Raw genomic sequence first — 15158 nt, forward strand, 5'->3', positions numbered from 1 at the left:
ATAACACCCTCTAAATCATTAAAACGGAGAAAACTTTTCAGCTTGCGAAGCCCCTTAAGCTGCAAAAAACTGGCTCTGACTACAGAGTTAATTTGTTTGTCAAATTTCAATTCAGGATCAAAAATAACTCCCAGATTTTTAACCTTTTCATGGATGTTTTCTTCAAAAGGGCCCAGAGTAGGTCTTAAATTATGTAAATGGTGAGAAGGGCCAAACAATATAACTTCAGTCTTTTTTTGATTAAACTCTAGGAAATTATTTTCCATCCAATTCTTGATGTCAATTCTAGTCAACCTTGTCCTGTTTTTGTTTAGTCAAGTTTAAGTCAACAAAACGAATGAGCATGTTAGTCAGATTTTAGTCAAATCTTAGTCACATTTTCGTCATGCTGTATAAAGGTTAAACTGATAAAAAAGATTTTTGCTCAAAATTATAATCGTAATGATTGTTGTCATTTGAGAAATGTATGTTTGCATTTCAGGTATTGCACTTTCACAAATAAACAAATGAATAGAATGTGGACTCATACACATGGTTTATTTATCTCATCTAGTGTACTGATTTATTATAGGCTTTTTATTATATAAATTAATACCAAAGACTTATGCACTCTCTCTGTCTACATTATGAAAACTGGTAAAACAAACAAAAAATTATTATAACAGTGAAATTCCTAGTAATGCCACTAATTCAAAATTGCAATTTCCTGTGTTTCTCTATTAAAACAACAGCGGTTGAGTAAGTGCCTTTATTCAGAAACCACAATCGCAAACAATACAGTCGAGATCTCATGACAGAACACAGACGCTTTCATTTAGATCGCTAAACTCCAGCGTGTTTGTCGCTGTTTTCAGATTAAGGTTGCCAGATTGCAAAAAATAAACAAAGCACTGAGCAGAAAATGTATCAATGTAACAGCGAAGCTCTGATTCTGGGATTAGAACTCTTGATATCTGGCAACCGCACTCATGAGGAGTGTAGAGCAGTCCGCAATAACATTGTCTTTTTTTAACGAAAATAAAAAGAGTTTTTTTGTAAAGTTTCAATTTTTTTTAAATAAATTTTTTTGTCAACGAAATTGCATGTTGATATAGTCACAGTTATCGTTTATTGACCTTACTGTCGTCTCGTCTTAGTCATGGAAAAAAACTCGTCACCGAACATTTTTCGTCATAGTTTTCGTTAACGAAATTAACACTAGACGTGACAGAATCAATCAAATATCACAGCCAATCAGAAGCGTGTGTGGGCGGAGCCTCTCTGGAAGCACACTGCACTCGCAACAAAATGGATGTTTATAATCTAATTCATAAATATCAAACCTTTTTAACATCATTAAATGTACATACTGAGTGACTGATTGTTATGGAACACACTCGTTGGTTCGCAGTGAGTTCACAGTAGTTTTAACATACATGTTGGCTCTAATTTATTTTCAAGATCTGAGGTAAACTTGCTTTCAGTTTGGTTTAAGGTCAGGCAAAATGATATTTAAACTCATATTAGACACGCTTAACTTTGAATAAAGCACATAATCACCTGAGATTATCTACTGTCATATAGTTTTAATGTTTTTGTTACAGCTGCGACGTCACGGAAATAGAAATTCATCCCGTATTTAAGGCATCAAAGAAGCATCCCGTATGAAATCTATAGCCTATCACTGCAAAAATATTATATTCCTTAGTATTTATGTCTTGTTTTCTAGTATAAATATCTAAAAATTCTGGAATTAAGGTGAATTTACTTGACAAGTAAAATTACTTAATATATTATGTCTTGTTTTCTGGAAAAATTATCCAAATTTTGTTAGTTTTTGCTTAAAACAAGTACAAATGTCCGCTAGTGGGGTAAAAAATTACTCTTAATTCAAAGGCTAAACAAGATTATTTTTCTTACCCCACTGGAAGATATTTTTAATTTGTAATTAGTTACTTTTTTAGGGAGTAAAGCAATATTGTAATGCTGGTCTGAAGTCTTTTCTCAGCTGTGTTTAGCTCCAGAAACCTGATGTGCGCAGACTCACCCTGTGCATGGCGTGCAGCCGGGAGCCGAGTCCGCAGACAGCTTGCAGCAAAGCCAGTGTCCGTTGAGGAACGCCGACGGGTGGTAAGTGCTCAGACGCTTGCGGTTACACTGACTGACTTTGGTCAGGATGTCGATCCAGTCGCGCGCCTCCACACAGTTATTGGCCTGGATGTAGAGCGCCCTCTCCGGCTGGATGACCTGGAACATCTGCAGGAAAACCACAGGTGATGTCTATGAAACAATCAAATCTGACCCTGGAGCACAAAACCAGTCATAAGGGTCAGTTTTCTGAAATTGAGATTTATGCATCATCTGAAAGCTGAATAAATAAGCTTTCCATTGATGTATGGTTTGTTAGGATAGGACAATATTTGAAAATCTGGAATCTGAGGGTGCAAAAAAAATCACAATATTGAGAAAATCATCTTTAAAGTTGTCCAAATGAAGTTCTTAGCAATGCATATTACTAATCAAAAATTAAGTTTTGATATATTTACGGTAGGAAATTAACAAAGTATCTTCATGGAACATTATCTTTACTTAAAAGAGGTAAAAATGAAAAATGTATAATTGTGACCCATACAATGTATTGTTGGCTATTGCTACAAATATACCCCAGCGACTTAACACTGCTTTTGTGCTGCAGGGTCACAGATGTGAATCTGAAGTGGTTTCTCTTACGTTCTTCATTTTGAAGGACTCTTCCTCGAGTCTCTCTACAGCCAGGATGTTCTCAATAGGGATGCTGCACAGAGCGCCCTCTCCTGGACACAACCACAGACACACATCAGCACTGATGACCACACAGACACATCAACAACCAACACAAAACGGACTGAACACTTAAGGATGGATGTACAAACGGACAGGAAAACGTTTGATTGATTCGTGTAAACCAGTGTTTTCTGCAAGGTTTCTGTGTGTTCTGCTCAGTCTTTGTCTCTGGTGTCCACTACATCTTTAAAAATCATTTTAAAAATCACTTTGACCTGTACCTATATTTCTATATATGACTGTTTTCATATATTTTTATGTCTTTGGGATCTGTAAGATTTTTTAATGTGTTTGAAATAATTTTTTTCTGCTCACTGAGGCTGCATTTATTTGGTTAAAAATACAGTAAAAAATTTGAAATATTATTACAATTGAAAACAGCTGTTTTCTGTGTGAATATCTGTTAAACTGTAATGTATTTCTGTGATGCGCAGCTGTATTTTCAGCATCATTACTCCAGTCTTCAGTGTCACATTCTAATATGCTGATTTGCTGTTCAAGAAACATTTCTGATTATTATCAATGTTGTGCTGCACAATATATTTGTGGAAACCGTGATACATTTTATTTTTCAGGATTCACAGATGAATAGAAAGTTCAAAAGAACAGCATTTATTTGTAACATTATAAATGTCTTTACTGTCACTTTTGATCAATTTAATGCATCCTTGATGAATAAAAGTGTTTTTTTTTTTTTTTTTAAATCTTGCTGACCCCAAATTTTTCAAATGTACTGTATATTTGCCATTATTTATATTTCTATTATCATTTTGAAAAATACATATATTTATGGTTTTGAAGTAAAATAAACTTTTTTAAATTGTAACAATTCATGCATCAAAGAGAATCAGTGTTTTTACAGTAATTACCAACTCAAATGTTTCTTTATATGGCGTGTTATTCAGATATTCATTAGTGTTGATGTTCTGTTTCTTCACAAACACAGATGAACAGCAGACGCCTCACACACCTGTAGACAGAGTATGGGACAAACCTTTTGCGTTACCTTTGGTTTTGTGGTAGGTGAACTCGTGGTTGGTCAGGCGGAACCATCTCTTCTTGAAGTTCTTCAGACCGAAGCGGTTTCGTCCTTGAGCTCGTTTGATCATGAACCTGGAAGATCAGAGCAGAACGAGTCTAAACTCAAACTCAAACACTAACTACATATTAATAGTCAACTCGTTCTGATGCAACAAAACCAACCACTGCACTCATTAATCATATTACTGATTATTTTCACAATAAACATCTTACATCTGTTCTGGGATTCTGTTGAGTAACTGCTGATGTATACTTGTCTTCTGAATGTATAATGGGCATTTTTACATTTGCAAATTTTGTTGAATTAATTCTAGTAAATATTGTGTTAAAATAAGTGTATATTTAATTTCTGCTTTCCAGGTTATTCTAGTTTATTAAACCTAAAACCATTAAAAAAAATTTTTTTTGTTACTTGAAATAAACTTTATGAAATAAAATATATAAAAAAAATGAATTTAACATTTTTATAACTGAATTTTATTTCAGTTAGCTGCCAAGGCAACACTTCACATTTTTGTTTATTATACTACAATAACTCAAATTAAATAAACTAAAATTATTAAATACAAATTAATAAAAACTATATATACATATTTTAAAATAACTAATTTTTTTTTTACTTTAACTTGAAGTACCAAATTAAGTCAAACTAAACAAACTAAAATGAATAAATAAAAATTCAAAAAACATATATAGACATGATAAAAATGACAAACAAAAAAACATAAAAATACTAAAACTTTAACTGAAATTAAACAGAAAGAAAATACCAAAAAATAAAACCTAATTCAAAACATTAACAAAAACTGTAATAGTAAATCTATGATACTTAAATAACACTGATGCAGTCTTATTACTAGTACGGAAGAAAAATCACTGATGAGATCTTTTTGACATTTATAACCACAACTGATGAAACGAGACTTTTGCTGAAGTCTCTCCTGCTTCTCAGATGTTTCTCCTGAGAAAATGACCCCCGAGATCTCACACGCGTCTCCAGATCTCAGCAGCGTCTCAAACTGTGCTCATATAAGCATATATATTTCTCATATATATTATATATATATATTTCTCATCTAAGAGCAAGTTCAGTGAAACCTCACCGAGAGTCTCATGCTCTCTGAAGGGTTTGCACACTAGAAAGGGTGCGTGTGTCTGTGCTCACTAACAGGCAGGGATGGGCAGTATTTATGATACATGTATTTCAAATATAAAATAGGATTTGATAGGGTTGATGAAAATGGCTTCATATTTTGTATCAAAATACTTCAGTGTTATTGTAGTTTTAAAATACTTTGTAACAAGTCTACATGATGACATCATAAAAATTGGTGCACCTCTGATTGGTGCCTACTCAGTTAATAGCCTACACTATTAATGTGTTTATGTGTCCTCTATACTTCTATGGCTCTCAATAGATTCAGTGTTTGGAGTTGAAGTTCTGTTGCTACTTTCTGATTACGTTACGTGCTAAAATGTTTGCTTTCAGCTTCCAAATAGGTGTCCAATGATTCCTAAATAAATATTTGATTGCTTAATATTGTACCCTAATTGAAGTCTAATCCGAACCCTAATCAACTTATAGATAGATCAAACAGGAAAATTGATAGAAGGTTTGCTAAGAAATTGTAAAAGTATTTTTTAGTATTTTTAAAATACAAAAATACAGTAGTTTATTTTGATACAAGGTGTGGCTGCTGTATTTTGTAGTTTATTTTGATACACTTAAAAGCCCAACCCTGCTAACAGGAAAGGGAGAGACCAGCAGGAACATCAGGAGAACAACAGAGACACCGGGTCAGGGGGTTAAGGGTCAAAGGTCACAACGGCAGCTTACCTGCCAGAGCCTTTGGCATCAAACCTCTTAATAAGGAGTTTAACGCTCCTGCGTCCAGCAGAGAAACACACACATGCTGATTGTTCTGGCACTAATACAGTGAGCTGTGAGGTCTGTGAGCGTCTCTCACCCTTCCTTCAGCATGATGGGCGTCTCGATGCTCTTCTGATCCCAGCGGGCCGAGGACGAGATCAGATCCAGGAACTGCCACACAGACACACGCGGCTCACATCAGCATCTCTGATATAGATATACATTCAAGAAACACATCTCTTCCATCTAAGCTTGACCCTCGAACACTAACGTTCTCAATTCTTTTTCTATTCTATCTACTTGTTTTCGTTTCATTCAAAAAACGATCCTCTAACACTAACATTCTCAATTCTTTTTCTATTCTACTTGTTTTCTTTTTATTAAAAAAATTATCCTCTATCACTAATTTTCTCAATTCTTTTTCTATTCTACTTGTTTTCTTTTTATTCAAAAAACAATCTTCTAACACTAACGTTCTCAATTCTTTTTTTATTCTATCTACTCATTTTCGTTTTATTTAAAAAACAATCTTCTAACACTAACACTACAGGAATATATATATATATATATATATATATATATGATAGACACTCACGTTCTTCACTGCATCTGCGTACTTCTGCTCGTTGAAGTAGTCGTAGAACGCAGCCATGTAGGACTCTTTGAAATTGGCCTGTCAGAGAGAGACGAGAGCGTTCATTCTTTCACGAAGAGGAACAGCACAGAAGAGTTTTTTCTGTCATGTCATCATCACTACATTTAGATGAGTTATGAATGAGAAAAAAACAAAAACATTAAATCTACATATGTATTTTTTTGTTTTTAATTTGATTTAAATTTAATTTGTCTTTCTGTTCAACCTCGTTATGCTATGACATTACCCGCTTTTAAAAATAATGGTTTGTTTTTGGTCATTTAAATCAAGCTGAAATAAAATTAAATATAAATATTACATTAAATATATATAAAAAAATGAAATCTGAAATGTTGCCGTGGCAACAAACTGAAATACAATAAGTTAAACGAAAACTGAAAGAAAAATAAAATAATTAAAGTTATATGCTGTGAAAACACAGAAAAATCCCCAAAACTAATAAATGACAAAAGCACATAAAAAAATACTAAAACTAAAACTGAAAGAAAAATTAATTAGCATAAAAACATAAAAAAAGCATAAAAATCCAAAAAGCACAAAATTAAATGACTAAAACTGAAAGAAAAATTAAAGCTATAAATTTATATCTAAAAAACGAATAAAAATAGCACATAACAAAATGACTGAAACTGGAAGAAAAATGTACTGAAGCTATATAAAAATATACATTAAAATGACAGAAGCACATAAGAAAAGTACTAAAACGTAAAATAAAATTACTAACTAATAATAAAACTACTAAATATACAAATAAATAATTCAAATATTAATAAATATTATAATAGTATATAAACAATATTAAAATAACACTGGATTATATTTCAGAAAGTGACATCATAACAGTCCAGACAAAGGACAGTTTCTCTTATAGTGTTTATTAATTATATTTACAATGTTTACAATGTAATATGATACAATGTGAATATTATATTACATCATATGCATTATATTACGTTATCTCACAAATAATGTAGCACATCAGGATTTGTAACGGTAAATACCTATTGATAATGTTCACTTACAGATTTGGACTTGGCCAGGCTTCCCAGAGTTTGGATGGTTTTGGAAATGAGCGTCAGCGTCCGAGACGTGTACGGATCCTTTACAGAGACAAAAATGATCAAAATAACACATCCGGTTAAATATGAGATGGAAAACAGAGAGGAGGCGGTACACACCGGGTGATGAGGACGCAGCTGGAAGAGGTTTGGAGAGAGGATGGCGGGAGCAAAGAAACGGAGGAAGATGAAACTGCTAACAGCTGTGTACCGCACATCCGGGTCAACTGCAAAAACACACACGCCACCAATTAGGGATGTAACGATTAACCGCGAGCCGATTCAAATCGTGTTTCAAGTTAGATTTATAGTGTTCCTGTGGCTCAGTGGTAGAGCATTGTGTTAGCAGCGCAAAAGGTTGTGGGTTCGATTCCCAGGGAACACACATACTGGTAAAAAATGTATAGCCTGAATGCACTGTAAGTCGCTTTGGATAAAAGCGTCTGCTAAATGCATAAATTAATTAATTAATATGAATGTATGTCTGAGGGGAACTGACTGTCTTTACAAATGTTTAGATGGTATTTTTTCTTTTCATCTTGCCTCTGTATAATGCATATTAAAGTTCATAAGTGCAGCGCTGCTTTGTAAGTCAAACCATTCTGTTTTTGCTTCAAATTTAGAAATTATACAATCTAATTTAGATTAAAAACTGCTCATGTTGCATGTATGCAGCATCTTTGTTTGGATCAAGATTAAAATGCAGTGGTTGCCTCTCATTTTAAAAGGAAAGAGCACAGACAAAGCCTTAGATTGATTTGGGGCTTGTTTTAAAATTTCAACCAAGCCACCATCGTCATCATCATTATCATCACGGATCACTTTACTGAAGTCTCTGGACTAAAACAAAGCCAATCCGGTTCCCTGCAGAGTTCATTTGTGATCTGAAGGTGGCAGTATAACACTGACAATTCAACGAAGCAGCTAAAGTAAACAGAAGGCAGTGCAGAACACAAGAACAAGTATGAGGGAAACAAATGCCTGATTACAGGACACTTATTACTGTCATCAAACTCCTGCTCGTTCAGTCTTAATGCATGTGACTGCCTTCCAGCTGCTTGAGAGACCATAAAACTGCTAATAAAGAGAAAACTATAAAACTAAAAATTATTAAAAAACATTTTCGGGTAATTGCAATCAAGCTAAAAAAAAAAGAATAAATAAATATTAGATAAAAAATTTAACTTAGAAACGAGAAATGCTGCCTTGGCTACAAACTAAATCAAAAAAAGTTAAAATTATTAAAACTAAACAAAAGAAAAATTAATTAAAGCTATATAGAAATATTTAAATAATAATAATAAAAATACACTGACAAATATACAAATAACAATTTAACCAAAACCTAAACTACTGAAAATATAAAAATAACAGCTTATTCAAAAATAATGGCTTGATCTTTACAGAATAGTTATTGTTAATTAAAACTATTAAAAATATTTTTTTAGTAATTGAAAGCAAGCTGAAATACAGTAAATATTAGATGAAAAACTTAAAAATTAGAAACAAAAAATTTGAAACAAACTGAAATACAATGAGTTTATGTACTAACATTATGAAAACTTAAGGAAAAATTAATTAATTAATTAACTAACTCAATCTAAATATTAGATGGAAAACTTAAATTTGAAATGAGAAACATTACCTTGGCAACAAACTGAAATACAATGAGTTGAACTACTAAAATTACTAACACTAAAACTGAAAGAAAAATTAATTAAAGCTATATAGAAATTTATTATTTATTTTTTTTAAAACATGACAAAAGTTACTAAAAATTACTAAAATTAAAACGACAAATGAAAACATAAAAATAGTTAAATTAAACAAAAAAGTTCAAAATTTAAAAATTTTTTTGTTTTTTGTCATGTTTAATTCCATTTCAAGTTCATTTAAAGAAGCCTTAGGTGACTGGGTCAAGGGAAAATCAATGATGAGAAAAATTAAATTATTATTCAAGTTGACTTGATTTCAAAAAGAAGTGGACTGAGACCGTAACACAACTAAAATGGACCAAAAGAGCTCTGAATCCACTTTTGTGTTCAGTGTGAATGCAAACAGGGGACTTCTTCCCTTGTGTCACGTTTGCGTCACTGGAAGAGTTTTTAGAGTAACTCTTTCTGTAGTTTTAATAGTCTCTTCTGCCGGTGTGAGCGTTTACCCTCGAAGCGTGACGCCGCAGACTCTCGCAGCGAGAAGAAGATGTCACCCATGACCGTCGGGCAGCTCACACCCGAGCTGGTGATCACGTTAAAGATCCGGTCCACGTACTGACGCAAGTTTTCCTGAGGAGACACACACACACACACACACACACACACACACACACAAAAAAGCTGAAAACTAATACAAATGACAAAAGCACATAAAATGACTAAAACTAAAAGAAAAATTAAAGCTATATAGAAATATAAAAAAGCCAAAATCTAATAAAAGTGATAAAAGCACATAACAAAATTAGTGAAACTGAAAGAAAAATGAATGAAAGCTATATAGAAATATATTAAAAAACTAATAAAAATGACAAAAGCACATTATAAGTTTACTAAAAATATATCAAATTAAAGTGAAAACTAAAAATATAAAAATAAAAGCTAATACTACATAATACTAAAATAACACTGGATGATATATCTAATTCATATTTCATTATATTTGCTATGTCTTAATATAGTATAATAGCAATTATTTACATTTTCTCAGTAATGTTGTAATCGAAGTACCAAAAAAAAAAAGTATTGGTATTGCAATTCATATGGTACAATATATATGTTATCTAATCTAACTCATTAATTAATTGCCCTAAACCATTTAGACTCACCCTGTTGGTGTCCAAGTTCTCGGACTCCTTCAGCTTGACGGGGTCGATCTCGCAGGGTTTGTGGTCTGTGCAGATCTACAGGCAAACGACATGGTGAAGATATGACCAAAAATTCATATCTCTGTATTTTTTGGTGGCTGATAAATAAGACAGTATGACAGACAGCAGCAGGTTTATTTAGGCTGCTGTCTCTTTAAGAGCTCATGCATGGATCTAATATACCGTTACACATGGCTCTACGCTTAGTTTTCTTTTTAGGAGCTTTCTTTTCTTTTTAAAAAATTTAGGAGCACCTTTTGATCGATAATCAAAAATTAGCCTTCCTAATACAAGGTGATATTTGACTCCTTAAGGTGATTTACAGGGGCATTTTCTTTTTACCTTTGTAATGGCATTTTTCTAGGTTTATTAAAAGTATGTCATCTTCTATGTCAAATTCAAAAATGTATATTTATAAGCTTTTTAACATTTCTAATTAAAACGATATAATAAGAAGTAGAATAAGACAAATAAGTTACCAATCATATGAAATTAGTAGGTACATTGTAGGTACATTTTCAGACGTTTAATGAGGCTCAGAGGTGGCATGAGTGCAATTAAATTCATAAATTCATGTTGAGATTAATGTCTAAAAAAATACACTACAAAGTGAAACTCATAATTCTTTCAGTAATTTAATATTGACTGAAAAATTACATAAATATCAAAACAGCAACTTGAACGATCACTTGCATATTTTCCTGACAGCAGTGAAAAGAACTTTAAATGTTTCGTAATTTTGCATCATACAGATAAGAGTAGTACATCATTTGAAACTGTAAAATGTCTACTTTTATTTGTATACACTAGCAATATCAACAAAACAAAACATTGTGCTTTTGTAAAATAAAGAAAACAAACAGGGTGCGCTTTCTGCCGTCTCAGAGTCCTGAAACGCATCACTAAAATGAACGAAGACTCAGCGAATACTTGACACACAGACAAGAGAAATATATCTAAAAAAATGCTTGAAGTGTCTATTTTTAAGTCCAAAACAAATATTCTCTGATAAAGTAATCGCGAGTTACAGTCTTTCCCATCTGAGTACATTATCTGTAACACGCACATCGCGCTCTTTACGATAATCATCCACGTGAAACCAGGCTTGAGACGCGCGAACATTTAAACGCCCACATCACCTCCGTAAATAAAGCATTAGGATTTATCAAGTTCATATAGGATACTTTTATTTTTGGAGGAAGATGCGCTGTGAGGAATAAGCCTTGAATTTACCTCAGAAGAAGAATGCGATGCGATGAGGATCTCATTCTGATGAGTCATTTATTTTTACTTATATTAGTGTTATTGTGACATAAACTTGTACACACTTGTTCCCAAACTATAATGCTAGACTAAAATATGTGAAATGGAGTGCAACATTTTGAAATATGATACAAACATTTCATTGCATCTAAATGTTGTAGGACTCGTCTGCATTAGCTCGCATTCTCTGGTGATTTATTAAAGGCCATACTGATGGGCAAAACATGTTTTTTACTTCATATTTTTTTTAACACTGCATTTGTAACTTAAGTAACGTAATTTTATTTACTTCATTTTTTTTTTAACACTGCATTTGTAACTTAAGTAACGTAATTTTATTACGACATTACACTGTAGAAAATAAATAGTTGAGAAAACCTAAAAAAAATAAGGCAACTTGATGCAGTAAGCAACAATAGTTTTAAAAGTTTTAAATAGTTTTAGTTTTTTAGTTCTTCTCGGTAAAGATACATTGTTTCGCCAACGTAAATTGGTTTGATCATGCAATGCTGATTGTCTTATTTTGCTAGTAGAACAATTCTTGTCACATCACCTGAAACTACAATTACTGTGGTTGAGGTCATTTATTTTTAAAATGTAGTTTCCTGGATGGAAAAAAAAAGACTGTGTAAAAAGTTGGGGCAACATTTAGGGTTATTTTGTTGGTCTGACAAGGATGCATTTACAAGAAAATAGCATTTTTTAGTATTTGAGACTCACAAGTTTTCGTAAACTGGAAAATATGCAATTGCATTTTTTACATTATAGTAACTGTAATCAAATTACATAAATTTACGTTATCAGGAAAAGTAATTAGAATACAGTAACCCAACTCTAGTCTGTACTCACTGCGTGCGGCTGATCTCGGCGTGGGCGATGGCACTGAGGAAAGGCACGATTTTGCCGTAGTGCAGGAAAAGTCGCACTAAAGGAACAGCCGCCTCCTGCTTCTCACGACACACCTCGCCCAAGATATGAGCCGCGGACGCTGAGACGGGCTGCGACACAAACACACCCCAAATCAACACCGCTAGAGAGATCACGACTGATCAATAATGACAAATGTGAGCCTGGAGCACAAAAGCAGTCTTAAGTCGCTGGGGTATATTAGTAGCAATAGCCAACAATACATTGTATGGGTCAAAATTATACATTTTTCTTTTATGCCAAAATCATTAGAATATTAAGTAAAGATCATGTTCCATGAAGATATTTTGTAAATTTCCTACCGTAACTATATCAAAACTTAATTTTTGATTAGTAATATGCATTGCTAAGAACTTAATTTGAACAACTTTAAAGATGATTTTCTCAATATTGTGATCCCTCAGATTCCATATTTTCAAATAGTTGTATCTCAGCCAAATATTGTTGTATCGTAACAAACCATACATCAGTGGAAATCTCATTTATTCAGCTTTCAGATTATGTATAAATCTAAATTTAAAAAAAAATTACCCTTATAACTGGTTTGTGGTCCAGGGTCACAAATGAGATTTACTTGAAAAAAATTAAATTGGAATATGATCACCTCATACCTTTTTGTATCGCATTGTATTTTCTATTACTATTATTATTTATTCCAATTTATCTATTTATTCTTTTAGGATTTAACCACTGTGATCTTTTGACTCGACTATTCTTATATTACTATAAAAAATTATTTCATCAAACTCCTGCTCATTCAGTGAAATCTACGTTTAATGCAGAGCATGTAGCTGCTTGAGAGACCATACAACTGCTAATAAAAGATAAAACTATGAAAACTAAAAATAACTGAAATCAAGTTGAAACATATAGAAATATAAATACCAGATGAAAAAAGAAAAAAAAGAAAAAAGAAATTAAAATTAAAAATGCTGCCTTGGCAACTTAAATACAACAAGTTGAAGTATTAAAATTACTAAAACTGTAAGAAAAGATAATTAAAGCTATATAGAAATATTTTTTGAAAACTAATGAAAATGACATATTACTTTAATAATTAGGGACATTTGTCTTTGACACTCTATATTAATTTTAATCCACCATATTTTTGTTTTCTTTTTTGGGCCTCATGTGTGTTTAAGTGTTTGTATTATTTGAAAACAAAATCAAGATTTAAAAAAAATCTTTAGTGTTGTTTTTGTTAAGAAAAACGAAACTTGAAACTATTACAAATAATTTTTGGTACTGGAAATCAAGCTGAAATAAAATAAAATATATATATTTGATGTAAAACGCACAAAAAAATACAAATTAGACATGTTGCCTTAAAATATAAAAATGTCTAAAACTAAAACTGAACAAATTAATTAAAGTTAAGTTCAATATATACTGTATATATTGAAAATAATAAAAACGACACAAGCACATAACAAAATCACTCAAATTGAAAATCTAAAAATACAAGCTAATTAAAAATATTAATAAATATTATCAGGACATCATAATAGAGGACAGTTTCTCTTACAGTCTTAATCTGTTTTTATTATGTTTACAATGTTTTAATATTGTACTATTATATTACTTTACATATTATTAGATTTATTATATTGCACCATAATATAAATAATGTAGCACTTCAGAATTTGAAACAGTAAATAACTATTGATTACTCTCCCGAACACACTTATAGGTTACTAAAGGTTAGTACTATATACTATAGGTTATAGGTTATTAGTACTATATACTATAGGTTATAGGTTACTATAGGTTAGTACTATATACTATAGGTTATAGGTTACTATAGGTTAGTACCATATACTCAGTTTTCATCACTGACCTCGATGTGCGCCGACTGCAGCAGCAGGTCTCGGAGCGGGTTATAATGCTCCGTGGGGAACACATGGTCTTCCGTGTAAACGATGTTGAGTCGTAACGAGCCCAGCTCATCAGCCTTCACCGATTTATAGCCGTTATCTCTGGGCTGTAGGAAGTACCATGCGTCGTGAACACCCGACTGTCCCAGCACCTTCAGCGGCACCCGTACCTCTCCCAGAAACTCATCTCCGAACTTCAGATTGCTGGCGTTCCACAGATCCACCCTGAGAACACAGGTTACCGATTACTAGCACCAGTGCTGCTCATGCCAACTACAACTATTGCAAATCATCAAAATAAAAATATTGTTTTTTTTATTATTTAAGTTTTTATGTACAAAAATTAAAACCGCTAACTAACTGAACTAAAATAGGTTTAAGATGAAGTATCAAAATTATACAGTGAAATAAAAATGAGCTAAATTTTAAATAAATAGAAAAAATAATAATAAAAATGACAAACCCACATAACATAATTACTAAAACTTAAACTAAAATTAAAATGAAATTGAACTGAAAATTTAAAACTAAAAAGCTAATTCAAAATATACAATAGAATATAAATTAATACTAAAATAGCAAAAAACTAATTTAGATAGTTGCACACACCCATATACACTCTCACACACACACATACACATACACACACACTCACACATACACACACACTCACTCAACCACCCACACACACACACACACACACACACACACACACCCACACACACCCACACACTTATTTTTGCAAATGCTTCTACTTTCCATAAAAAAAATAGCGTGCTTTGACAGTTGCGTTAATTTAAGATCATGA

The 15158-nt window shown here is 32.2% G+C and overlaps 1 protein-coding gene across 1 annotated transcript in view; it reads right to left on the reverse strand.

The window, feature by feature from the left end:
- Positions 1–15158, reverse strand: part of LOC107694463 (ras GTPase-activating protein 3-like) — a 31381-nt gene that overhangs the window by 4832 nt on the left and 11391 nt on the right. Inside the window, exons 8-20 of the mRNA XM_016494157.1 lie at positions 14314–14575; positions 12399–12547; positions 12270–12282; positions 10248–10322; positions 9588–9711; positions 7547–7653; positions 7391–7468; positions 6309–6386; positions 5811–5884; positions 5681–5728; positions 3797–3915; positions 2710–2792; positions 2027–2235 (exon numbers count right to left, since the gene is read on the reverse strand). Coding sequence (XP_016349643.1) covers positions 2027–2235; positions 2710–2792; positions 3797–3915; positions 5681–5728; positions 5811–5884; positions 6309–6386; positions 7391–7468; positions 7547–7653; positions 9588–9711; positions 10248–10322; positions 12270–12282; positions 12399–12547; positions 14314–14575 — 1419 coding nt within the window. The remainder of the gene's footprint in view (positions 1–2026; positions 2236–2709; positions 2793–3796; positions 3916–5680; positions 5729–5810; positions 5885–6308; positions 6387–7390; positions 7469–7546; positions 7654–9587; positions 9712–10247; positions 10323–12269; positions 12283–12398; positions 12548–14313; positions 14576–15158) is intronic.

Source organism: Sinocyclocheilus anshuiensis, unplaced genomic scaffold, assembly GCF_001515605.1.
Source record: "Sinocyclocheilus anshuiensis isolate Anshui unplaced genomic scaffold, SAMN03320099.WGS_v1.1 scaffold2585, whole genome shotgun sequence".
In the NCBI taxonomy this organism is placed as follows: domain Eukaryota; kingdom Metazoa; phylum Chordata; class Actinopteri; order Cypriniformes; family Cyprinidae; genus Sinocyclocheilus; species Sinocyclocheilus anshuiensis.